A 19,404-nucleotide genomic window follows, 5' to 3' on the forward strand; every position below is an offset into this window, starting at 1 on the left:
AGCCAGCCCCCCCCCCTCCCCCCCCCTTTCTCGTACTCTCCCCCCACTCTCCCTCCCACCTGTAGCTCTCTCACACACTCTTCCCACCTCTCTAATCTCCTTCACTTCAAGTCTCTAGGGTTTTTGTCCCTCAGTCCCGCGCTCTCCTCTTCTTGGGGCGTCTTCTTCGCACACAGACGCACTCCTTCCTGCGTCTGTCGCCTGCTCTCTCTCTCTAGCTCGCGGACTCTTTCTTCTTCTCTGCCTGGAGTTTATTCAGGGCTTCGCGCACAAACCACCTTTTCCTCTCTGTCTTCCTGTCTCTGCCTTCTGTGCAACTCTCACCCCTTCCACCTGTGCCCTCTCCTCACAGAGTACGCAGCGCGCCCTGACGCGCCCTCCTCCCTCTGGCTCCAAGCGCTATGTCCGGGACCCCAGTTCCACAGCCCAGGTGCGTGGCCGCTGTCCTCGCCATCGCTGCGCTCCTCGTCATCACCCGCCTGCTCTGGTCCTGGACTGTGGTGATTGCCCTGCTGCTCCTGTGTGCCAGCCTCTTCCTGCTGCTCCGGGCGGGTGTCCTGCCTCCCGCGGGCCTCCTCCAGACCGGGGTCGGCGCGCCTGGCCAGGGCCCCACCGCAGAGCCAGTGCTCAGGTGCACGCCGTCCGCCCTGGCCAGCTACCTGCTCGTGCACTGCCCCAGCTTCCGGGGCCCCAGCTGGAGCGGCTGGCCCTGGTGGGCCCTGCCGTCCCTGCAGACCGCGGTGTGCCTCTTGGCCCCCCCAAGCAGCAGAGTTCACTTCGTGCGGGAGCACCTGCAGCTCAGAGACGAGGGGCTGGTGGCCCTGGACTGGGCGGTGGGCCTGGGGGCGCGGAGGCGACGGTCATCCTCGAACTCCAGCGCCCCAGTCCTGCTTTGCATCCCAAACTCCTTCGGGAAGGTGACCCGCAACTTCACAGAGGTGAGTTTGTTGTCAGTGGGGCTTGGGTGATGCTGGTGAGTTTATCACTTGTTGTGGGTTCCCGTGCGTCACTGCTTCCTTTGGTATAAAGAAGACAGGCTCGCGCACCCGAGAGCCGCCAGCACTGCGCCGCAGATGAGCCTGTCATCAGAGGAGGGCTGGGGGATGCTGGTCAGGATGCCACCATGGCCATACCGGGTCAGGCCTGTGCTGGGTGATGTCATCAGGGGTCAGTGGGTCACGCAAGTGAGTTATCAGAAGAGCGACATAGACTTTTCCATCCGATCCCATGGGTTGCTGGGAGCAGCCAGGGACGGCAGCAGCGATGATTTGCCCTAAGAAGGGACACCGGATACTGTGTCTGGCTATGTTTAGGCAAGCCTGCCTAAGCTTCCTGGACTCTCCACTGGTAGCTGTGGCCTGCCTAAGCTTCCTGAACCTCCACTGGTAGCTGTGGCCAGTCTAAGCTTCATGAACCTCCACTGGTACCTGTGGCCAGTCTACACTTTCTTGACCCTCCACTGGTAGCTGTTGCCATCCTAAACTTCCTTGACCCTCCACTGGTAGCTGTGGCCGGTCTAAGCTTCATGAGCCTCCACTGGTAGCTGTGGCCGGTCTAAGCTTCATGAGCCTCCACTGGTAGCTGTGAGTGACCTAAGCTTCCTTGACCCTCCACTGGTAGCTGTGGCCGGTCCAAGCTTCCTTGACCCTCCACTGGTAGCTGTGGCCGGTCTAAGCTTCATGAGCCTCCACTGGTAGCTGTGAGTGACCTAAGCTTCCTTGACCCTCCACTGGTAGCTGTGGCCTGCCTAAGCTTCCTTGACCCTCCACTGGTAGCTGTGGCCGGTCCAAGCTTCCTTGACCCTCCACTGGTAGGTGTGGCCGGTCCAAGCTTCCTTGACCCTCCACTGGTAGGTGTGGCCGGTCCAAGCTTCCTTGACTCTCCACTGGTAGCTGTGGCCAGTCCAAGCTTCCTTGACCCTCCACTGGTAGCTGTGGCCAGTCCAAGCTTCCTTGACCCTCCAATGGTAGGTGTGGCCGGTCCAAGCTTCCTTGACTCTCCACTGGTAGCAGTGGCTGAGCAGTCAAGTCTTACTACTAAAAGTAATGTGAACGTTTATCATGGACCCAATGTATCTCACAAGTAACCAAAGTTCATGAATTTCAATGTGCAGTCAAAGGTATTTAATTAAAGAATACACTTATGACATAAATAACAGTGAAAACAGTATACCTGGCAAAGGTGTTTGCATAGAACGGGGGTGTTCACCTCACTGAAGGCATTGGGGGTTTTCGACAGCACTACTTTGAAATATCACCAAATGCTGTCACGAGAAAAATATTTGAATATCCCTTTAATGTGCATTGTTCATCTAAACCCCTCTGTACGGCGCATCCCGCACCCCTAGTTCCAGCGCCTAGGCCTTTTATTTATTTTTGAAGTTTTTTATAACATGTCGTATGTCGTTGCCCAGGACGGAAACACTTTACATCTAGTAAGACAAAAACGGAGAATCCTTTCACACCAACATTCACGCGGGTCATCAGATGCACAGAGTAGAATTCTGCGCAGTGCCGATGAATGCACACAGTGACCTCACCCAGCCTAGCTAGAAGGCAACAGTACAGTGGTAACGGAGGAGATTTTCATCACACGCCTTCTGTAATATTACTTTACAACAGCAGTAACTCCAAGAACATGTTAACAAACCTAAGTTCTTACTAGGCGTCTGACAAGCGAGGGTACCCCCACCAAAAGTCCTGCGCTCTGGGGGATCAGTCATGTTTATTCTGGCAGAGTTTATGAAGGTGGAAACCTTTGACCCAGGGCTCAGCTCACATCAGGCCATCATTCTAAGGGGCCTATTTGCGGGGAACATCCTTCACAACGGAACTATTACAACGCGGTACCGTTACCACGCAGGTTTTACAACGAAAGGAGGGCGCTATAGGATAGGGAATAGTTTAATTTACTATCCAAAACCTTCCCTACTATCCACGGGGACTGGAGTTGGAATAGTCAATTAAACTAGTCACTATCCAGCACCCCCCAACGCAATTCGTTGTAACGACTTGCGTTGTAAAACCTGCGTGGTAACGGTACGCGTGGTAATACCACGTGTTGTACCGTCATACATCCCCTATTTACAAGCCCTATCGCCACAGGAAGATCACTTTTAAAGACGTTCCTGTGGCGTTTTATATTTACAAGGCAGTTTTAAACCCCTTAACGTGCCTTGTAAATAAGGCACTAGCGTGATAGGTTGAGCAAAGGGTGTTATGGTGGGCATTTCATCTCAACACTCATTGACACTGCCCCCTATTTACAAGGGTGGTGTAAATAGAAGGCAGCGTCAAAATTAAGATAAAAAAACCTGGTCTTAACATAGCGAACAGAGGAGAAATGCTTCATTTCTCCTTGTTTTTGCTGTTTCTATTTGTGCTGCGTTGTGAAGTAATTGGTGCCAGTGCCCAAAGTGCTGCTCTGAAGCCTGAAGTCAGCACTAATAAATGTCAGTGTGCTGAATACCATGACCACCTCATGTTTCTCTAATCCAAAGAGACACTTCCTGCCCCTTAATCTCTCATTTGCAGGTTGCAGGTCAGTGCTTAATTTGTAAAAATATAATGTCAGATAAGGAAAGATAGGTGTCAGCCCCCCAAAACGAGTGCCAACGGCACCTGCAGAAATCACAGGCTCAAATTAAGCACTGGCACTATGGAGGACGTGCCACTGTCCCTTTTTAGGTTTCGCCTAGCGGAAGCTGCGCTCTGCGCAGCTTTTCCGCGCAGGCGAAATCCTGTTGAGAACCGTAGGGTGCTTTGGTTCGGCCCTCGTCCTTGATTGGCTGGCTCCGTAAACGGAGCCTTGCCATTGGACGAGGGGCCTGTCCGTCAATGCCGGACCAGACACGGGGGCGTTCCCGACATTCTTTGGCTTTTGCCGACGTCACGGGACGCCGGGAACGCCCCCGTGTCTGGTCCGGCATTGCCGGCACCTCCCTTGGAAGTGACTCGCTTTCACTTCGCTCGCAGCGGCTCTTCGAGACTTCAGGAAAAGAAAGTTGGGCAGAGCTGCAAGCTGGTCCGGCTGCTTCCGAAGGCAGGACCATGGGGTAAGCTCACGCGCTTGGCGTGCCTCTTTCAGCCCTGCTGTTCCACATGGGCCCGTCTCTAATAGAGCATCGTGTCTCAAGTAGGCAAAGGCTTGCATTATACGTTCTTTGTCAGACCTAAGAACATTCGTAACCTAAGACCACTCGCTCTTGTTCCCTAGTTGTGAGGTACTTGGTGCAGCCGCGCGCGCCCCCGCCCCCTCCCGCCGTCCGTTCCTCTAGTGTCCTTTCCCGCCCCCCTCCCGCCCCCTCCCGCCGTCCGTTCCTCTCCCGCCTGTCACGTGGATAACTAGTTGTGAGGTACTTGGTGCAGCCGCGCGCGCCCTTTACTGCCCCTGAAAATCTGGCATCTTTATACAGAGAACTGCTGTGTTGCACGAGACGCAAGTGGATGGGTTTAAGCTACGGCAACAAATGACTGTCGGACCAAAGCCAAAACTGAACCCGCCTGCAGGATCCATCCGGTGATTGGTGGAGGTGTTTACGCACGCCTATTCTGCCGCCTTCTTTCCCCTGAAGCATGGATGCCTCCTGCACGCTGCACGGAACATGGCTTGCTGTTTACACCCAGCTCCGCCCCCTTCGGAGGCCAGCCCCTTGCTGTGTCCTGGTCCCGCTGTTGAATGAGCTGTGTCCGAGGTAGTTGAACAGCATTGGAAGGAGTGGAGCGGCGGTGGGTGCGAGAACCGCGGTGCGGGGTGAGTACCGCTGCTGCGGGTGGCGTCCCTCCAGTGGCGTCTGGTGTGCGGCTGCTGCTGAGAGTGCAGTGAAGGGCCTTTCATTGGAAGGAGTGGAGTGGCGGTGGGTGCGAGAACCGCGGTGCGGGGTGAGTACCGCTGCTGCGGGTGGCGTCCCTCCAGTGGCGTCTGGTGTGCGGCTGCTGCTGAGAGTGCAGTGAAGGGCCTTTCATTGGAAGGAGTGGAGTGGCGGTGGGTGCGAGAACCGCGGTGCGGGGTGAGTACCGCTGCTGCGGGTGGCGTCCCTCCAGTGGCGTCTGGTGTGCGGCTGCTGCTGAGAGTGCAGTGAAGGGCCTTGTAGCAGCCTCGTGTTGTTGGTGTCACCGTCCCCATGCGCAGTGAAGGGCCTTGTAGCAGCCTCGTGTTGTTGGTGTCACCGTCCCTATGCGCAGTGAAGGGCCTTGTAGCAGCCTCGTGTTGTTGGTGTCACCGTCCCTATGCGCAGTGAAGGGCATTGTAGGTGCCTCGTGGTGTTGGTGTCACTGTCCCTGTGTGCAGTGAAGGGCAATGTAGGAGCCTCGTGGTGTTGGTGTCACTGTCCCTGTGTGCAGTGAAGGGCAATGTAGGAGCCTCGTGGTGTTGGTGTCACACTCTCTGTCTGCAGTCACAGACTGATACGCCCCCCTGCCACGGCGTCATCACTGCACTCTGGAAGTGCCGCAGTTGTGGCCTCTGCTTAGGTTAGTGCATTGTAGCAGAAGCCGCAGAGCAGGAACAATGCCAGGCCCCTTAAATGACCACCTCACTGAGGTACCCTGTTATTGAAAGACATGCGTCGCTGTATTATTAATCACTGGTTCCTATGATGCATTTGTCCAGAAGCCCTACGTCAAGTCACCGTGACTCAGAGGCCCATATATTATTTATGTGATGGTGGGCCCATGTTTTATGATCCAGGCATTCAACCGGCAACTTCTGCCCCCACACACTCACACTCACACTGTAACATAACCTCCCGTGCATTCACCCTGCACCGTATGCTCCAGCACACTGACCCTCCTTGTCTGCTCCCACACACCCACTCTGCACCGTCTACTCATACGTACTCAGCCTGCAGTGTATGCTCTCCTGCAATTAATGTGCACCATATGCTTTCACACACTCACTCTGCACCATCTGCTCCTGTGCACTGACCTGGCACTGTCTGTTCTTGTGCACTCACCCTGCACTATATGCGCCCACTCATCCTGCAGTCTATGCTCCCCTGCCAACAATGTGCACCATTCGTTTTCATGCACTCACTTTGCACCATCTGCTCCTGCGCACTCACCCTGCCTCGTTTGCTCCTGGCACTCACCCTTCATCGTCCGATCCCATGCACTCACCCTGCATAGTCTGCTCCTGACACTCACCCTTCATCGTCTAATCCCACCCACTCATCCTGCATAGTCTGCTCCTGACACTCACTTTTCATTGTCTGATCCCACCCACTCACCCGGCATAGTCGGCTCCTGACACTCACCCTTCATCGTCTAATCCCACCCACTCATCCTGCATAGTCTGCTCCTGACACTCACTTTTCGTTGTCGAATCCCACCCACTCACCCTGCATAGTCTGCTCCTGACACTCACCCTTCATCGTCTAATCCCACCCACTCACCCTGCATAGTCTGCTCCTGACACTCACTTTTCATTGTCTGATCCCACCCACTCACCCTGCATAGTCTGCTCCTGACACTTCACTTTTCATTGTCTGATCCCACCCACTCCCCCTGCATAGTCTGATCCTGACACTCACTCTTCATTGTTGGATCCCACTCACTCGTTCTGAATTGTCTGCTCCCATGCACTCATCCTGAATTGTCTCTTCCCATGCACTCATCCTGAATTGTCTGCTCCCATGCACTCATCCTGAATCGTCTGCTTCTGACACTCACTCTGAAACATCTGCTTCTGACAGTCATCCTGCATCATCGTCTCCCGCCCATGCACTCACCTCACAACATCTGCTTTTGACAGGGATACTGCATCATCTGCTCCCGTGCACTCACCCCACAACATCTGCTTCTGACAATCATCCTGCTTCATCTGCTCCCGTGCACTCACCCCACAACATCTGCTTCTGACAGTCATCCTGCATCATCTGCTCCCGTGCACTCACGCCACAACATCTGCTTCTGACAGTCACCCTGCACCCTCTGCTGCCGCACACTAACCCTGCACCCTCTGCTGCCGCACACTCAGCCTGCATCCTCTGCTCCAATGCTCTCACCCTGCACTGAATGGGAACCTGCACTAACCCTAAGTGGCGGCTGACACAAGTAAAGAGTGGCGGAGGAGGTGCGGGGGAGTGTACAGCGGGTGGAGTGCACAGCAGGGGTTTTCATAAAAAAAGACTTACCTGGTTTGTGGATCACTCGCTGCATCTAATTAGCTTGTAGAGGTCTCACTGCCGTCCCGCCCCCTTGCTGTCCTTACTGGGTCTTCATGACCCTCATTTGCCTCCCCCCCCCCCCCTTTTTCCCCACTGATCTTTGTTTCAAATATCTGTTATGGCTCTTAACACTGAACGAGTGTCGCTCCGAGACTGGGATTACGTAGGGACCTTTAGAGGCTCTAAACACGTAAGATTTTGGTGCCCCATATATTTCTAATTCCAAAAATAATCAATAACTTGTAAACTAACATTTTATTATTTCACAATGAAATAAAACTTCGAGTAAGATGGATAAAGTTTGTTTTTGTATACTTCCACTTTATAGGTTCAGCTGCACCATTTGCAAGTTTGCATTATATGGTTCATGGTAAATCCGGCAATTGAAAATGTCTGTGGTGTCCCTTTTCCCTTGATGCCCTAAGCACATGCTTATTTTGCTTAATCCAGCCCTGCGCACACGCATTCAGAATATTTTAGAAGAGAATGGTGCATGTGTACCTGTCCTGAGCATATTGAGCTGTGCTGATCCAAAATACAGTGATATTATGGGTATTGCTACTTCTAAATCCATGGAAACCCCAAGAATCAACACAAACAGTAGGCAAGTCTCCCTGTCCTAGCAGCAGGGCTTTCAGGATGCTGACATGGAGTATCGTCTAAGTGAGAATTTGTGTCAGAACTCAAGTATTCATTTGTTTATCCACCTATACAGTACTCTGAGACTTGAGCACATTCCAGATATGTCTGTAATCTACTTGTCAGTCATTCCTTAACTGTACATATTCTGTGAGCGCTGAAAGTTTGTTTTTGTTTTTGTTTACGCTTCTGGATATGTTCAGTAGGGAATGAAATATTGGACTTGCGTCCTTTTATGAGTAAAGAAAGCTTGCTTTCCTGCTGACATGCCTGTTCTGTGAGGAAGTAAAGCTTGCTTTGCTGCTGCCCGAATTTGACCTGTTCTGTAATTGCAAAAGGCTGTACTCTTTCTGTCCAAGGTGTACCTGCTCTATACTGGAATGTTCCCACTGTTGCTGCCCCAATTTATGAAAAAGCAAATTATGTTGTGAGTGCACTTGCGTAAAATGATCAGTCAGAAACTTTCTTTTGTAGAACCGGAGGCAAAACGTAGCAGCGGTTCTCTGACCCAAAAACCTTGGGTTCACTCCTGGCTTCCCAGCTTTTCCAAACGGTGTCACTGTGAGCAATTAGTTTTCTTCACGGTTTCTCCTTTATCATTGTCCTCCCATTTGAGAGCACCATGAAATAATACCGGTTAAGGTGTGTGTGTTGCTCTGGGTGTGTGTGTGGCTCTGGGTGTGTGTGTGTGGTAGTAATTGCTGTCTGCTGAGCTCATCCGTAGGGTACAATAGGTCTCACATTTGCGAGAGATTAACCTAATGGCAATGTAAATGACAATGCCATTTATTTATCTGTTTTCAAAACCAAAACATAAATACAAAAGTTGTCATTTACAATGCCAATAGCTCTAACTTTTCCAAAGGCGAAACCATTGCATTGTAAATGCTTGTTCCTGTTTTGGACCGCTAGGAGGAGCCTGCAAGTCCCAAACAGGAAAGCAAACAAGCATTTGTAATGCAATAGGTCTCACATTTGTCAGAGTTAGAGTTTTTGGCACTGTTGTTTTTTATCTTTGTGTTTTGGTTTGGTGTATAGTGAATGTATGAGCAGAGACACAGCTTCAGACTGCTTACAGGACATAGAATGAGGAATTCCCATTAGGACCAGAAAAGCAGCTGTAGCACTGTCTAGAGGAGTTAGAATGAGGAATTATCAATGAGACCAAAGGAGCAGCTAGCAGCACTGTGTAGCGGACTTAGAATGAGGAATTACCAACTGGACCAGAGGAGCAGCTACCAGCACTGTCTAGAGGACTTAGAATGAGGAATTACTGACAGAACCAAACATGCAGCTGCAGTACTGCATAGAGGACCTAGAATGAGGAAATGCCTATGAAACAGAGAAGCAGCTAGCAGCACTGTCTAGAGGACTTAGAATGGGGAATTACCGACGGGAACAGAGACACAGATGGAGCACTGCCTAGAGGTCTTAAAATATGTGAATTTCTGACAGGACCAGAGTAGCCGCTAGCAGCACTGTCTGGAAGACTTAGAAGGAGAAATTACAGACAGGACTGGAGCAGTAGCTAGCAGCACTGTCTGGAATTACCGACAGGACCAGAGTAGCAGCGAGCAGCACGGTGTAGAGGAGATAAAATGAGGAATTACCATTGGGACCAGAGAAGCAGCTAGCAACACTGCCTAGAGAACTTAGAATGAGAAATTACAGACCAGATCAGAGAAGCAGCTAGCAGCACTTCTTAGAGGACTTAGAATGAGGAACTAACCACTGGGAACAGAAACACAACTGCAGCCCTGACTAGAGGACTTAGAATGAGGGATTACCAACAGGACCAGAACAGCAGCTGGAAGCACTGTATAGCAGACTTAGACTGAGGAATTACCAACTGGACCAGAGAGACAGCTATCAGCACTGCCTAGAGAACGAAGAATGGGGAATTACCACTGTGAACAGGGTTGCAGCTGCAGTAATGCCTAGAGCACTTTTCATGGAGGAATTACGGACAGGACCAAAGAAGCAGCTGCAGCACTGTGTAGAGGACTTAGAATGAGGCATTGGCAATGGGACTAGAGAAGCAGCTAGCAGCACTGCCTAGACGACTAAGAATGAGGAATTATCACTGTGACCAGAGAAGCAGCTGCAGCACTGCGTAGAGGACTAAAAATGAGGAATTACTAATGGGAACAGAGACACAGCTACAGAACTGCCTAGAGGACTGTGAATGAGGAACTACCACTGGGATCAGGGAAGCAACTGCAGCACTGTCTAGAAAACTTAGAATGAGGAATTACAACTTGGATCAGAGAAGCAGCTGCAGCACTGTTTAGAAGACTTAGAATAAGGAATTACCACTGGGACCAGAGAAGCATCTGCAGCAGTTTCTAGAGGATTTAGAATGAGGAAATACCGATGAGACAAGAGAAGCAGCTAGCAGCACTGCCTAGAGTACTTAGAGTGAGAAATTACCAGTGAGAGGAGAGTAACAGCTGTTAAAACTGTCTCGAAGACTTAGAAAGAGGAATTACAGATGGGACCAGATTAGCAGCTAGCAGCACTGTCTAGAAGACTTAGAATGAGGAATTACTAAAAGGACCAGAGTAGCAGCTAGCAGCACTGTCTAAATGGCTTAGAATGAGGAATTACTAAAAGGACCAAAGTAGCAGCTAACAGTACTGTCTAGGGGACGTAGAATGGGAAATTACCACTGGGACCAGAGGCACAGCTGCCTCACTGCCTAGAGGACATGGGATAAAGAATTACCAAATGGGACCAGAGTAGCAGCTAATAGTACTGTCTAGAGGACGTAGAATGAGAAATTACCCCTGGGACCAAAGACGCAGCTGCCTCACTGCCTAGAGGACTTAGAATGAGGAATTACCAAATGAGACCAGAGTAGCAGCTAGCAGTACTGTCTAGAAGATGTACAACGAGGATTTACCAGTGGAAATAGAAGCAGCTGCAACCCTGCCTAGAGGACTGAGAATGAGGAATTACCACTGGGACCAGAAAAGCAACTGCAACAATGTCTAGAGCACTATGAATGAGGATATTACCACTGGGACCGGAAACACAGCTGCAGTATTGCCTAGAGGACTTAGAATAAAGAATTACTGATGGGACCATAGTAGTAGCTAGCAGTTCTGCCTAGAGGACTTAGAATGAGGAATTACCAACAGGACCTGAGAAGCAGCTAGCAGCACTGGCTAGAGGACCAAAATGAGGAATTACCACGACCAGGGAAGCAGCTGCAGCAATGTCTAGAGCACAGCTTTCTAAACTTTTCATGTTGGTGACACACCCTTCTGTGAAAAAAAATTCAGGGACACGGTAACGCGATGAAGCGCAGCGAGCGAGCCCGAACCACCTATGGTGGGTTCGGGCCGCACACCCCACACACACCACCCCACAGACACACCACCGCACACATACACACCCCACACACACACTCCACACACACAACCCCACACACACACCCCACACCCCCACCCCCACACACACCCCCACACACACACCCCACACACACACACACACACCCCACACACACAACCCCACACACACACACCCCACACACACACACACCCCACACACACACCCCCCACACACACACCCACACACACACCCCACAAACACCCCCCCCACACACACACCCCAAACACACACACACCCCCCACACACACACACCTCACCCCCCTCCCACAAACAGACACTTGAAGAGCACTGTTAAAGGGTACTAGTGAGGGAATCAGTGGCGGAGATGGCCTTTCCCTCCACCTGTCTCCCTCCGACTCTCTCCCTCCCTCTCTCTGTGTTTCACTCCTTCTCTGTTTCACTCCTTCTCTGTCTCACTCCTTCTCTGTCTCACTCCCTCTCTGTCTTCCTGCCTCTGTCTTCCTCCCTCTGTCTCACTCCCTCTCCATCCGACTCTCTCCCTCCCTCTCTCTGTGTCTCAATCCCTCTCTGTTTCACTCCTTCTCTGTCTCACTCCTTCTCTGTCTCACTCCTTCTCTGTCTCACTCCCTCTCTGTCTTCCTCCCTCTGTCTTCCTCCCTTTGTCTTCCTCTCTCTGTCTCACTCCCTCTCCCTCATTTTTAGTATCCTTGCAAAAGGGGTCAAAACAATAGTGCACAGGTGCCGATTCCCACTGAAAACCAATATTACAATATTTATTTATTTATTTATTTTTAAAACCTTTATTGTACCTTCACTTAATTACACAGCCATTCGCCTACAACCCAGAGGGCCGGCCGCTAATAAATGAGCATTGGAAATCATGCATAAAGTAAGTCCATACTGTGATCTTGCTGTGAAAGGCAAAAGGTGCATCATATGGCTAAGTGAAAGGTATACAATCAATATTATGTCGCAAGTCAGTTAAGGTTTTGGTTTTTCGTTTTTTGTGAAAATAACAAAAATAACAATGAGGAAATCACAGTCCGGTCATCTAAAAGTAGTAATGCTATATAGCTGTATTAAAAATCCACCTGATAGTATGTGTTGCTAATTGTTGTCATGGATTCAAACCAGGTGGTGAGAAGAAATTCCCATACAGCCACATGTAACTGAGCAGCAGTCCCTATCCTCCCTCAACCCCTCAACCCATCTCCCCCTCATCATCCGACTCCAGCTGGTCGTCCTCTGGCAGAGGATCACAAAGTTCACCACAATACACATTCCATGGGGACCATATCTTATTCCATTTTCCGGGGCACGCACGGCTTAAGTACACCGCCCTCTCAGTCACCATTATCTTGTCCATATTCATGCACCACTGTGACTTCGTCAGCAGTTCTGCCGCCCCCCAACGCTGAGCATTATCTCTCTTGGCCACCATCATGCCTAACGTTACCTAAAGTTGGCCACATCTGGACAGGTCAGTCGGTCCCCACACATTTAAGAGACATCGCCTCGGCTCGGGAAGGAGCGAGTTCCCTAGGGTCTGTGACACAGTGCGTAGTATTTGTCTCCAGTAGTTTTGTATGCGTGGGCAGTCCCAGATTGTATGGAAGAAGGACCCCTCATCCCCACAGCCACGGAGACAGTAGGGATGTTGTATTCTGTGGATGCGATGTAAGAGTGTTCTTGTGTAATATACTCTGTGTAGGACCTTTAGCTGTACAAGTCTCAGCCTGGCTGAGATGCCTACCTCTTTTGGGGACGCCAGTGCCTCATTCCACTCGTGTTCATGCAGGGCGTCTACCTCCCTTTCCCATCTATCTTTCAGGGGGGCCAGTGGGTCACGCAGGTTATTTAGGAGTTTGCGGTAAGTCAGGGAAGTCGCTCGTTCAATCATGAAGTCAGTTAGAAGACGATCCTCCAACGGGGAGGATTCTGGCAGAACCGACCCGGAGGGGATGGCTGTAAGCAAAGCATGGCGTATCTGGACGTAGCGGTATGATTCGTGTGGCCCCAGTTCATACAATTCCCTGAGGCGATTGAATGAAATGACCTCACCCCGTTCCCACATGTCGCCCACTGTGGATATCCCAATGGTGTCCCAGTGAGAGAAGCCCCTACTGTATCTCAGGTTTCCCAAGGCACGGGTGTCCCAGAGTGGGGTAAGTTTGGTAATTTTCCCCTTCCAGCCCAGCGCAGCTAGCGCCACATGCCACAGCGATACAGTAAGTTTAGTAGGCCCCGTTAATGTACGTACTTTGCGTTGGTCGTAGAGTGTGGCTAGCATGTTGTTGGTGCCCAGTTGTGCCCTATCAGTTTGGAAAGCTGGGTCAGTCTGTGAGGCATGTATCCACTGGTTAATGGACTTAAGGTGTGCCGCCCAGTAATACAGGTGAAGATTCGGCAACGCAATCCCGCCATCATACCAACCCCTGTGCAGTTTGGCTTGCGCTATACGCGTCGGGCGATTGCTCCGCAGCAGACCAGAAACTACTGCTGCCACCTTTTTAAAGTACCCCGGCGCCACCGGAAAAGGCGTGTTTTCCATTACGTACAAAAAGCGGGGTAACAACATCATTTTATACAATGCTGCTTTTCCCAGCATTGTCAATGGCAACCCCGCCCAGAACTTGACGTCTTGCTTGAGCCGTTCCAGTGGTGGCGTCAGATTTAGTTGTACAAATTCCAATGGATCCCGTGTGACATGGATTCCCAAATACTTGAAGGAGGAGCCTGCTAGTCTCAGGGGGCAATCAGGGCCGAGCATCGGGACCTGGCCTTTCAGAACATATAGCTCTGATTTGTTCCAGTTAATCGTGTAACCTGAAATTTGACCATGATCATCACACATTTTCAAGAGCACCGGTACACCATGCTCGGGGTCTGTTAAATACACCAGCATGTCGTCCGCGTAAAGGGACAGCCGGTCCTCCCAACCCTCCTTCCATTGTATCCCCTTAAGTAAGGGCTTTGTCTTATTAAATTAGCTACAGGCTCCAGGGAGAGCGCGAATAGCAGAGGTGAAAGGGGGCAGCCCTGTCGGGTGCCTCTCCCCAGCGGAAATGTTCGAGAAATGTGTCCATTTGCTACTACTTGTGCCAGCGTTCAACTGCGAGCAGCTTGAGGAACCGACGCCTCGGGGTACTTCTCCCTCACCGCGGACCAGTTATTCGGTTGGCCGCTTTCATAGACCCAGCACTAATTTCAAGACGCTGCAGAACGCCGATCCAGCCGCTAAGGCTTCCTCAAGCATACCAGCTTACAGTTTCATCCTCAGAAACGGACCTTGCGCAATATCCTTATAGTCACCAACAGACTACGTAAAATAAGGTCATAGGACCAGATGTCCCAGACTGATCATATTCAAGACCAGCTCTTGCGGTTTCATCTCACACAACCCTAAAGATCGGGCTGCATCAATCTCAGCACCAATACAGAATCGGTTGACCGACACCTCGTAGAAGCGTGTTATTTTAGATTGGGCTCCATCGATCCCAGCGCCAACACAGAATCCATTACAACCCTTGGAACGTTTTACCTCTTAAGAATTACCTGGCGGACCCATTAAATTATCTCACCTGAAGACCAGTCCACGCCCAGCCACCACCTGGGTGTGTTATATAACTGTGTTCAGGCAAAATTATTTCACTTGTCCTGATGATGATCCCATGATACCCGAGCTGGGGATCGAAACGTCGACCTTAGAGTAGTTCATACATGTACTTCCTTGATACTATTGGTTGTATGAATGACTCCAGGATACACTGCTAAATGTATAACTTATACCAGTGACCTGCAAGCTCACACTGTTTGCCTGATAAATTTTCTTCACTTACCTCTACTCTCTCACCTCTCTCTTCCTTGCATGGCACAGGACTGTGCCCCATTGTAACCCGTAATTCTCGGGTTATTTGGTGTATTCTTGAGATTATAAATTTATTGAACCAATAAATATTCTTTGGCCGGCTGGTCAAGGAACCTTGAACTATATAGAGTCCCATTGTGATCTATATATATCTAAATGGTTTTCCCTATTTTCGTATGCTCAGGACCACTTGTTGTTTTGTTGAATCGGGTTCGTATACAGCAGTCTGATCCAAGATATGAATTTCGAGCCGAAGCCCATACAGGTCAAATCTTCGAAGAGGTAGCTCCATTCCACTAAGTCAAATGCAATTTTCGCATCTAGGGCCATTATGACAGCGTGATCGTGGATCAGGTCCGCTCTCGCCAGTACCCCATGAACTCGGCGAAGGTTTAGTGCCAGGTTCCTATGGGGCATAAATCCGGATTGATCCGGATGGATAAGATCAGGCAGATGTGCCATCAGCAGGTTAGCTAGGAGCTTGGCCAATATTTTACCTTCTGCGTTTAGCAGGGAGATAGGGCGATATGAGGAGCAATCCTCATGTGGCTTCCCGGGTTTGAGTATCACTACTATGGTAGCCGTTCTCTGATCGAGTGGAAGCTCACCCCTCTCTCGGCATTCCTCGGACGGGTTGAGTGGGTATGGGCTGAGCTCTTTGGATTGGGACTGATACCATTCCACTGGAATGCCGTTCGGTCCAAGAGCTTTGCCAGGTTTGAGCGCTCGTATGGCCAGCTGTATTTCATCGCTGGTTATGGCCACATCCAGGTCGGCTATTGCCTCCGGTTGTAACACTGGGATTTCCATTTTACTCAGCGCTTCCCGTGCCATGTCAGTGGTCACCACCCGTTCTGGGGTATACACCTTCTCAAAATGTGTTGCCAACGCTTCCACTATCCGTTCAGGGTTTGTCTGAGTAGCGCCGTTGCTATCCCTCACTTGTTGGATCCCTCTAGAGCTACCCCCCCCTCTTGTCGAGCCAGGCCAACATCTTTCCCGCCTTATCTCCAACCTCGTATATCCGATTCTGTGTGTCGGTGATGTGCCCCTTCACCATATGGCGAAGATGTTCCGTGTACAGTCGCTGGTGAAGTGCAAGGGTATGTGCCGTGTCTACTGTAGGGTTAGCCTCATGCAGAGTTGTTAAGTCGCGTAGTGTCGACTCAAGTTTAGACTGTTCAGCCGTCTGTTCCTTTTTATGGGCCGCAATGGAGCTTATTGCTTGCCCCCTTAGCACTGCCTTGTAGGCTTCCCATAGCACCCCGGAAGAGGCCACGGTAGCCATGTTTTCCTCGAAATATTGTGTTGTAGTCTTCTTGAGGGTTTTCCTGATTTTTGGGATTTTGAGGTAAGACGCTTGAATGGGATATATACGGTTACGGGACTTTTTCTGGGTGGAAACTGTTAGGGTGATTGGAGAGTGGTCTGAAATGCCTCTAGGGTGTATGTCTGCGGTATCTACGTGTTGTAACCCTTCACCCAAAGCCAGGAAGTAATCTATTCGGGAAAGACTGTTATGGACTGTGGAGTGAAATGTGTACTGCTTGTCTTGGGGGTGGATGTGACGCCAGATATCTATCAGCCCCATTGCTGTCAGGAAACGTTGAAATCGGGAGGGCCCCCCGGGTGAAACTGTCGCAGGGAATCAATCAAGCTGTGTATCTACTACAGCATTAAAATCCCCTCCCAAAATTACGTCGCCTTCGGGGAGAGACAATAAAAAGTCACTAAGAGCCGGAAGCATAATCGAGTGAAGGGATGGCGGAATGTATACTGATACCACAGTCAGGGGGCGACCCTCCCATTGCCCCTGCAAGGCTGCGAAGCAACCCTGGCCATCAGTTTTCGTGCTCAGTGGGATGAATTGTGAGGATTTCTTGATCAAAATGCCAGTTCCCCGGGAGCCCGATGTGAATTCTGAGTGTGCCACCATCCTATATCCCCTCCTATCTAAGGCCCTAGTGCCCCCCGTCAAGTGTGTCTCCTATAACAGCGCCAATTGGGGTTTTTGCCTCTTCAACGCATATAGTGCCAGGCCACGTTTCACCTTATCCCCAAGCCCCCTTACATTCCATGAGAGTATTCTAAGGAAAGAACCATCTGACCGTGACTCAGTGCTCCCTACGTTACGTAGCTGCTCATCCACCATTTCCTATCGTGCAGACATACACAAATGAATCTAGGAGGATAAACCCGACCTGTAGGCGTATCCTATCAGCTATAACACATACACAGCTAGCACCAAATTCTGACCGACGTAGTGAATTTCCAACCAACAACCAACATCCCCCCCCACCCATTCCCTCCCTGCCTCCCTGCTTAACGGACCTTCAACTGCCCGCCTCCCCAACTGAGCAGAGCGCTTAACCCATCCCAAAAACAGAGTACTTGCACGTTGGGGGAAGAGTGTCTCCCTGAGCAGGCGGCTCCCCTGCTCCCTTCGGAGTACCCAGGCCGGCGTCCAATAACGACCTATGTGTATAGGCAGTCAATCAGGGAATCAGCGTCCAAGTTGTACACGGGCTATCCATATTATTTTGCCCCGGCAGCTTTAGACAGGTCCGGTGTCAGTGATTTGCTCGCGCCTCTTCTATCTGAAGATTGTGAGCCAGTCCGGGTGTCGTTTCGATGTCCGTGATGCATTCTGTCGGACTTGCGTTCTACTGTGCGCCAGCCTTCAAGCCAGTCTCTTGCCGCCTCGGGGGAGTCAAAAAACCATACCTTCTTATCGGCGACCACCCGTAGCCGAGCCGGAAATAACATGGAGTAGGGTAGTTCTTGCTCACGCAACGTTCTTTTTACTTCTAAGAAAGTCCTCCTACGTCGTGTTACCTCTGCCGTATAATCTGGGAAGAAGGATATTTGTGAGTTTTGAATGTGAATGGCTGGTGCCACTCTGGCCGCCTGGAGGATGGTGTCGCGATCTCTAAAGTTAAAAAGTCTCGCCAGGATTGGACGCGGTGAGGCCCCTGGTTTCGGTGTTCCTCCTGGTACTCTGTGGGCCCGTTCCACAGTGAAGAAGTTTGAAAGACCCTTAGGGGCTAGTCGGTTTTTGAGCAAGTCCTCCACGTATAAATCTATAGCTCCTGTGGTTTCAGATTCCGGGACCCCCAAAATACGAACGTTGTTTCGCCGGGAGCGTCCTTCATGACCGTCCAGCTTTTCCTTGAGCAACTTGTTATCGGCCTGCAGTTTCTCCATTTCTACCTGTAGATCCGAGACATCCTCCACCAGGGATTTAGCTACCACCTCCACTTGCTTCACCCTTTCGCTCATTTTCTGGAGGTCCGCTCGTATAAGGGTCACTTCCGTTGCGGTTGCCCCCACCGTCGCCTGTACCTGGGCCAAGGCGTTCAGCACATCCTCCAAAGTGGCCTTCTTCGCACCTTCTCCTTCCGTGCCTTTGCCCATGGATTTGCGTTGCTCCGTCTGGGAGAGTGATTGTTTCTCAAAGGCAAATTTATCAAGCTTAGCTTGGGTGGAGGTATTTTTGGACCCTTTGCCCGCCATATTCGACACTGGTACTCCCAGCCTGTGGCGGTCCCTTGTTGGAGGATTGATCGCGGCCGCCTGAGTGTCAGCGGCGCCCAGTCTACGCAGCTGTTAGGCTTTCCATAGGTCTATACTCTGTTCTCCAGCCGTGGTAGTGTATTCAGGAGCTAGTACCGAGCTTGTGGTACAGGTCGCCCGGCCCTGCAGTCGAGAAAGTTCGTGCCCACAGAGGCGGATGTGATAGAAAATGGCGGCGTCTACGCACTTGCTTTCCAGGCTTCAGTCGCCATTCGCGTCGCCGTCGTCCACAGCAAGGTCTTGTCGTTGGAGCGATATGTCGAGCCCTTATGTGATCTGTAAGGAGCTTCAGACTTTCACCGCCGTCGTGTCAGGGTCCGTACTCGCTGCGGGCACTTCCGGTTAACAGCGCCGCCAGGCCACACACAGAGGTCGCCTTTTCTACCCGTTCCTGGGGCACCGATACTCCCAAACTTTTCCTCCAATTGCCGTTCGGTCACCGGACCCGGGACACCTCGTCTGGGTTCGTTTGTTCGCGGATAGGCATGCGGATTGATGCGGAAAGCCGCCTTACTCCAGGAGCCTCTCTAGTTTGCTGCCGTCATCATCGGCTGCTAGCCACGCCCCCCCACAATATTTTTATAAGCCAAACTGAATATATATAAATATTCCTCGGCTTCTTGGAAAAAATATTGGGAATTCATAGGGAAATTAAAAATGCTAAAATGTATGGCTAGGTACGTTCTGAAAGAAATCTTCAAAGAAGGTGTGCAATTCATAAGTGACTGTGTGCATTAATCTGGGATGCTTCCCTTCCTACGAGCCAGACCATGGGTTCTATTCTTTACCTTTCAAGTTTTCCGAT

General features: G+C 50.9%; 1 protein-coding gene across 1 annotated transcript in view; it reads left to right on the forward strand.

Moving 5' to 3' along the window:
- The first annotated feature begins 401 nt into the window (after positions 1 to 401).
- Positions 402 to 19,404, forward strand: part of LOC147730398 (protein ABHD15-like) — a 55,699-nt gene continuing 36,696 nt past the window's right edge. Inside the window, exon 1 of the mRNA XM_086955205.1 lies at positions 402 to 938. Coding sequence (XP_086811331.1) covers positions 402 to 938 — 537 coding nt within the window. The remainder of the gene's footprint in view (positions 939 to 19,404) is intronic.

The sequence above is a fragment of the Lissotriton vulgaris genome, chromosome 2_1 (genome assembly GCF_964263255.1).
Source record: "Lissotriton vulgaris chromosome 2_1, aLisVul1.2, whole genome shotgun sequence".
Taxonomy (NCBI): Eukaryota; Metazoa; Chordata; class Amphibia; order Caudata; family Salamandridae; genus Lissotriton; species Lissotriton vulgaris.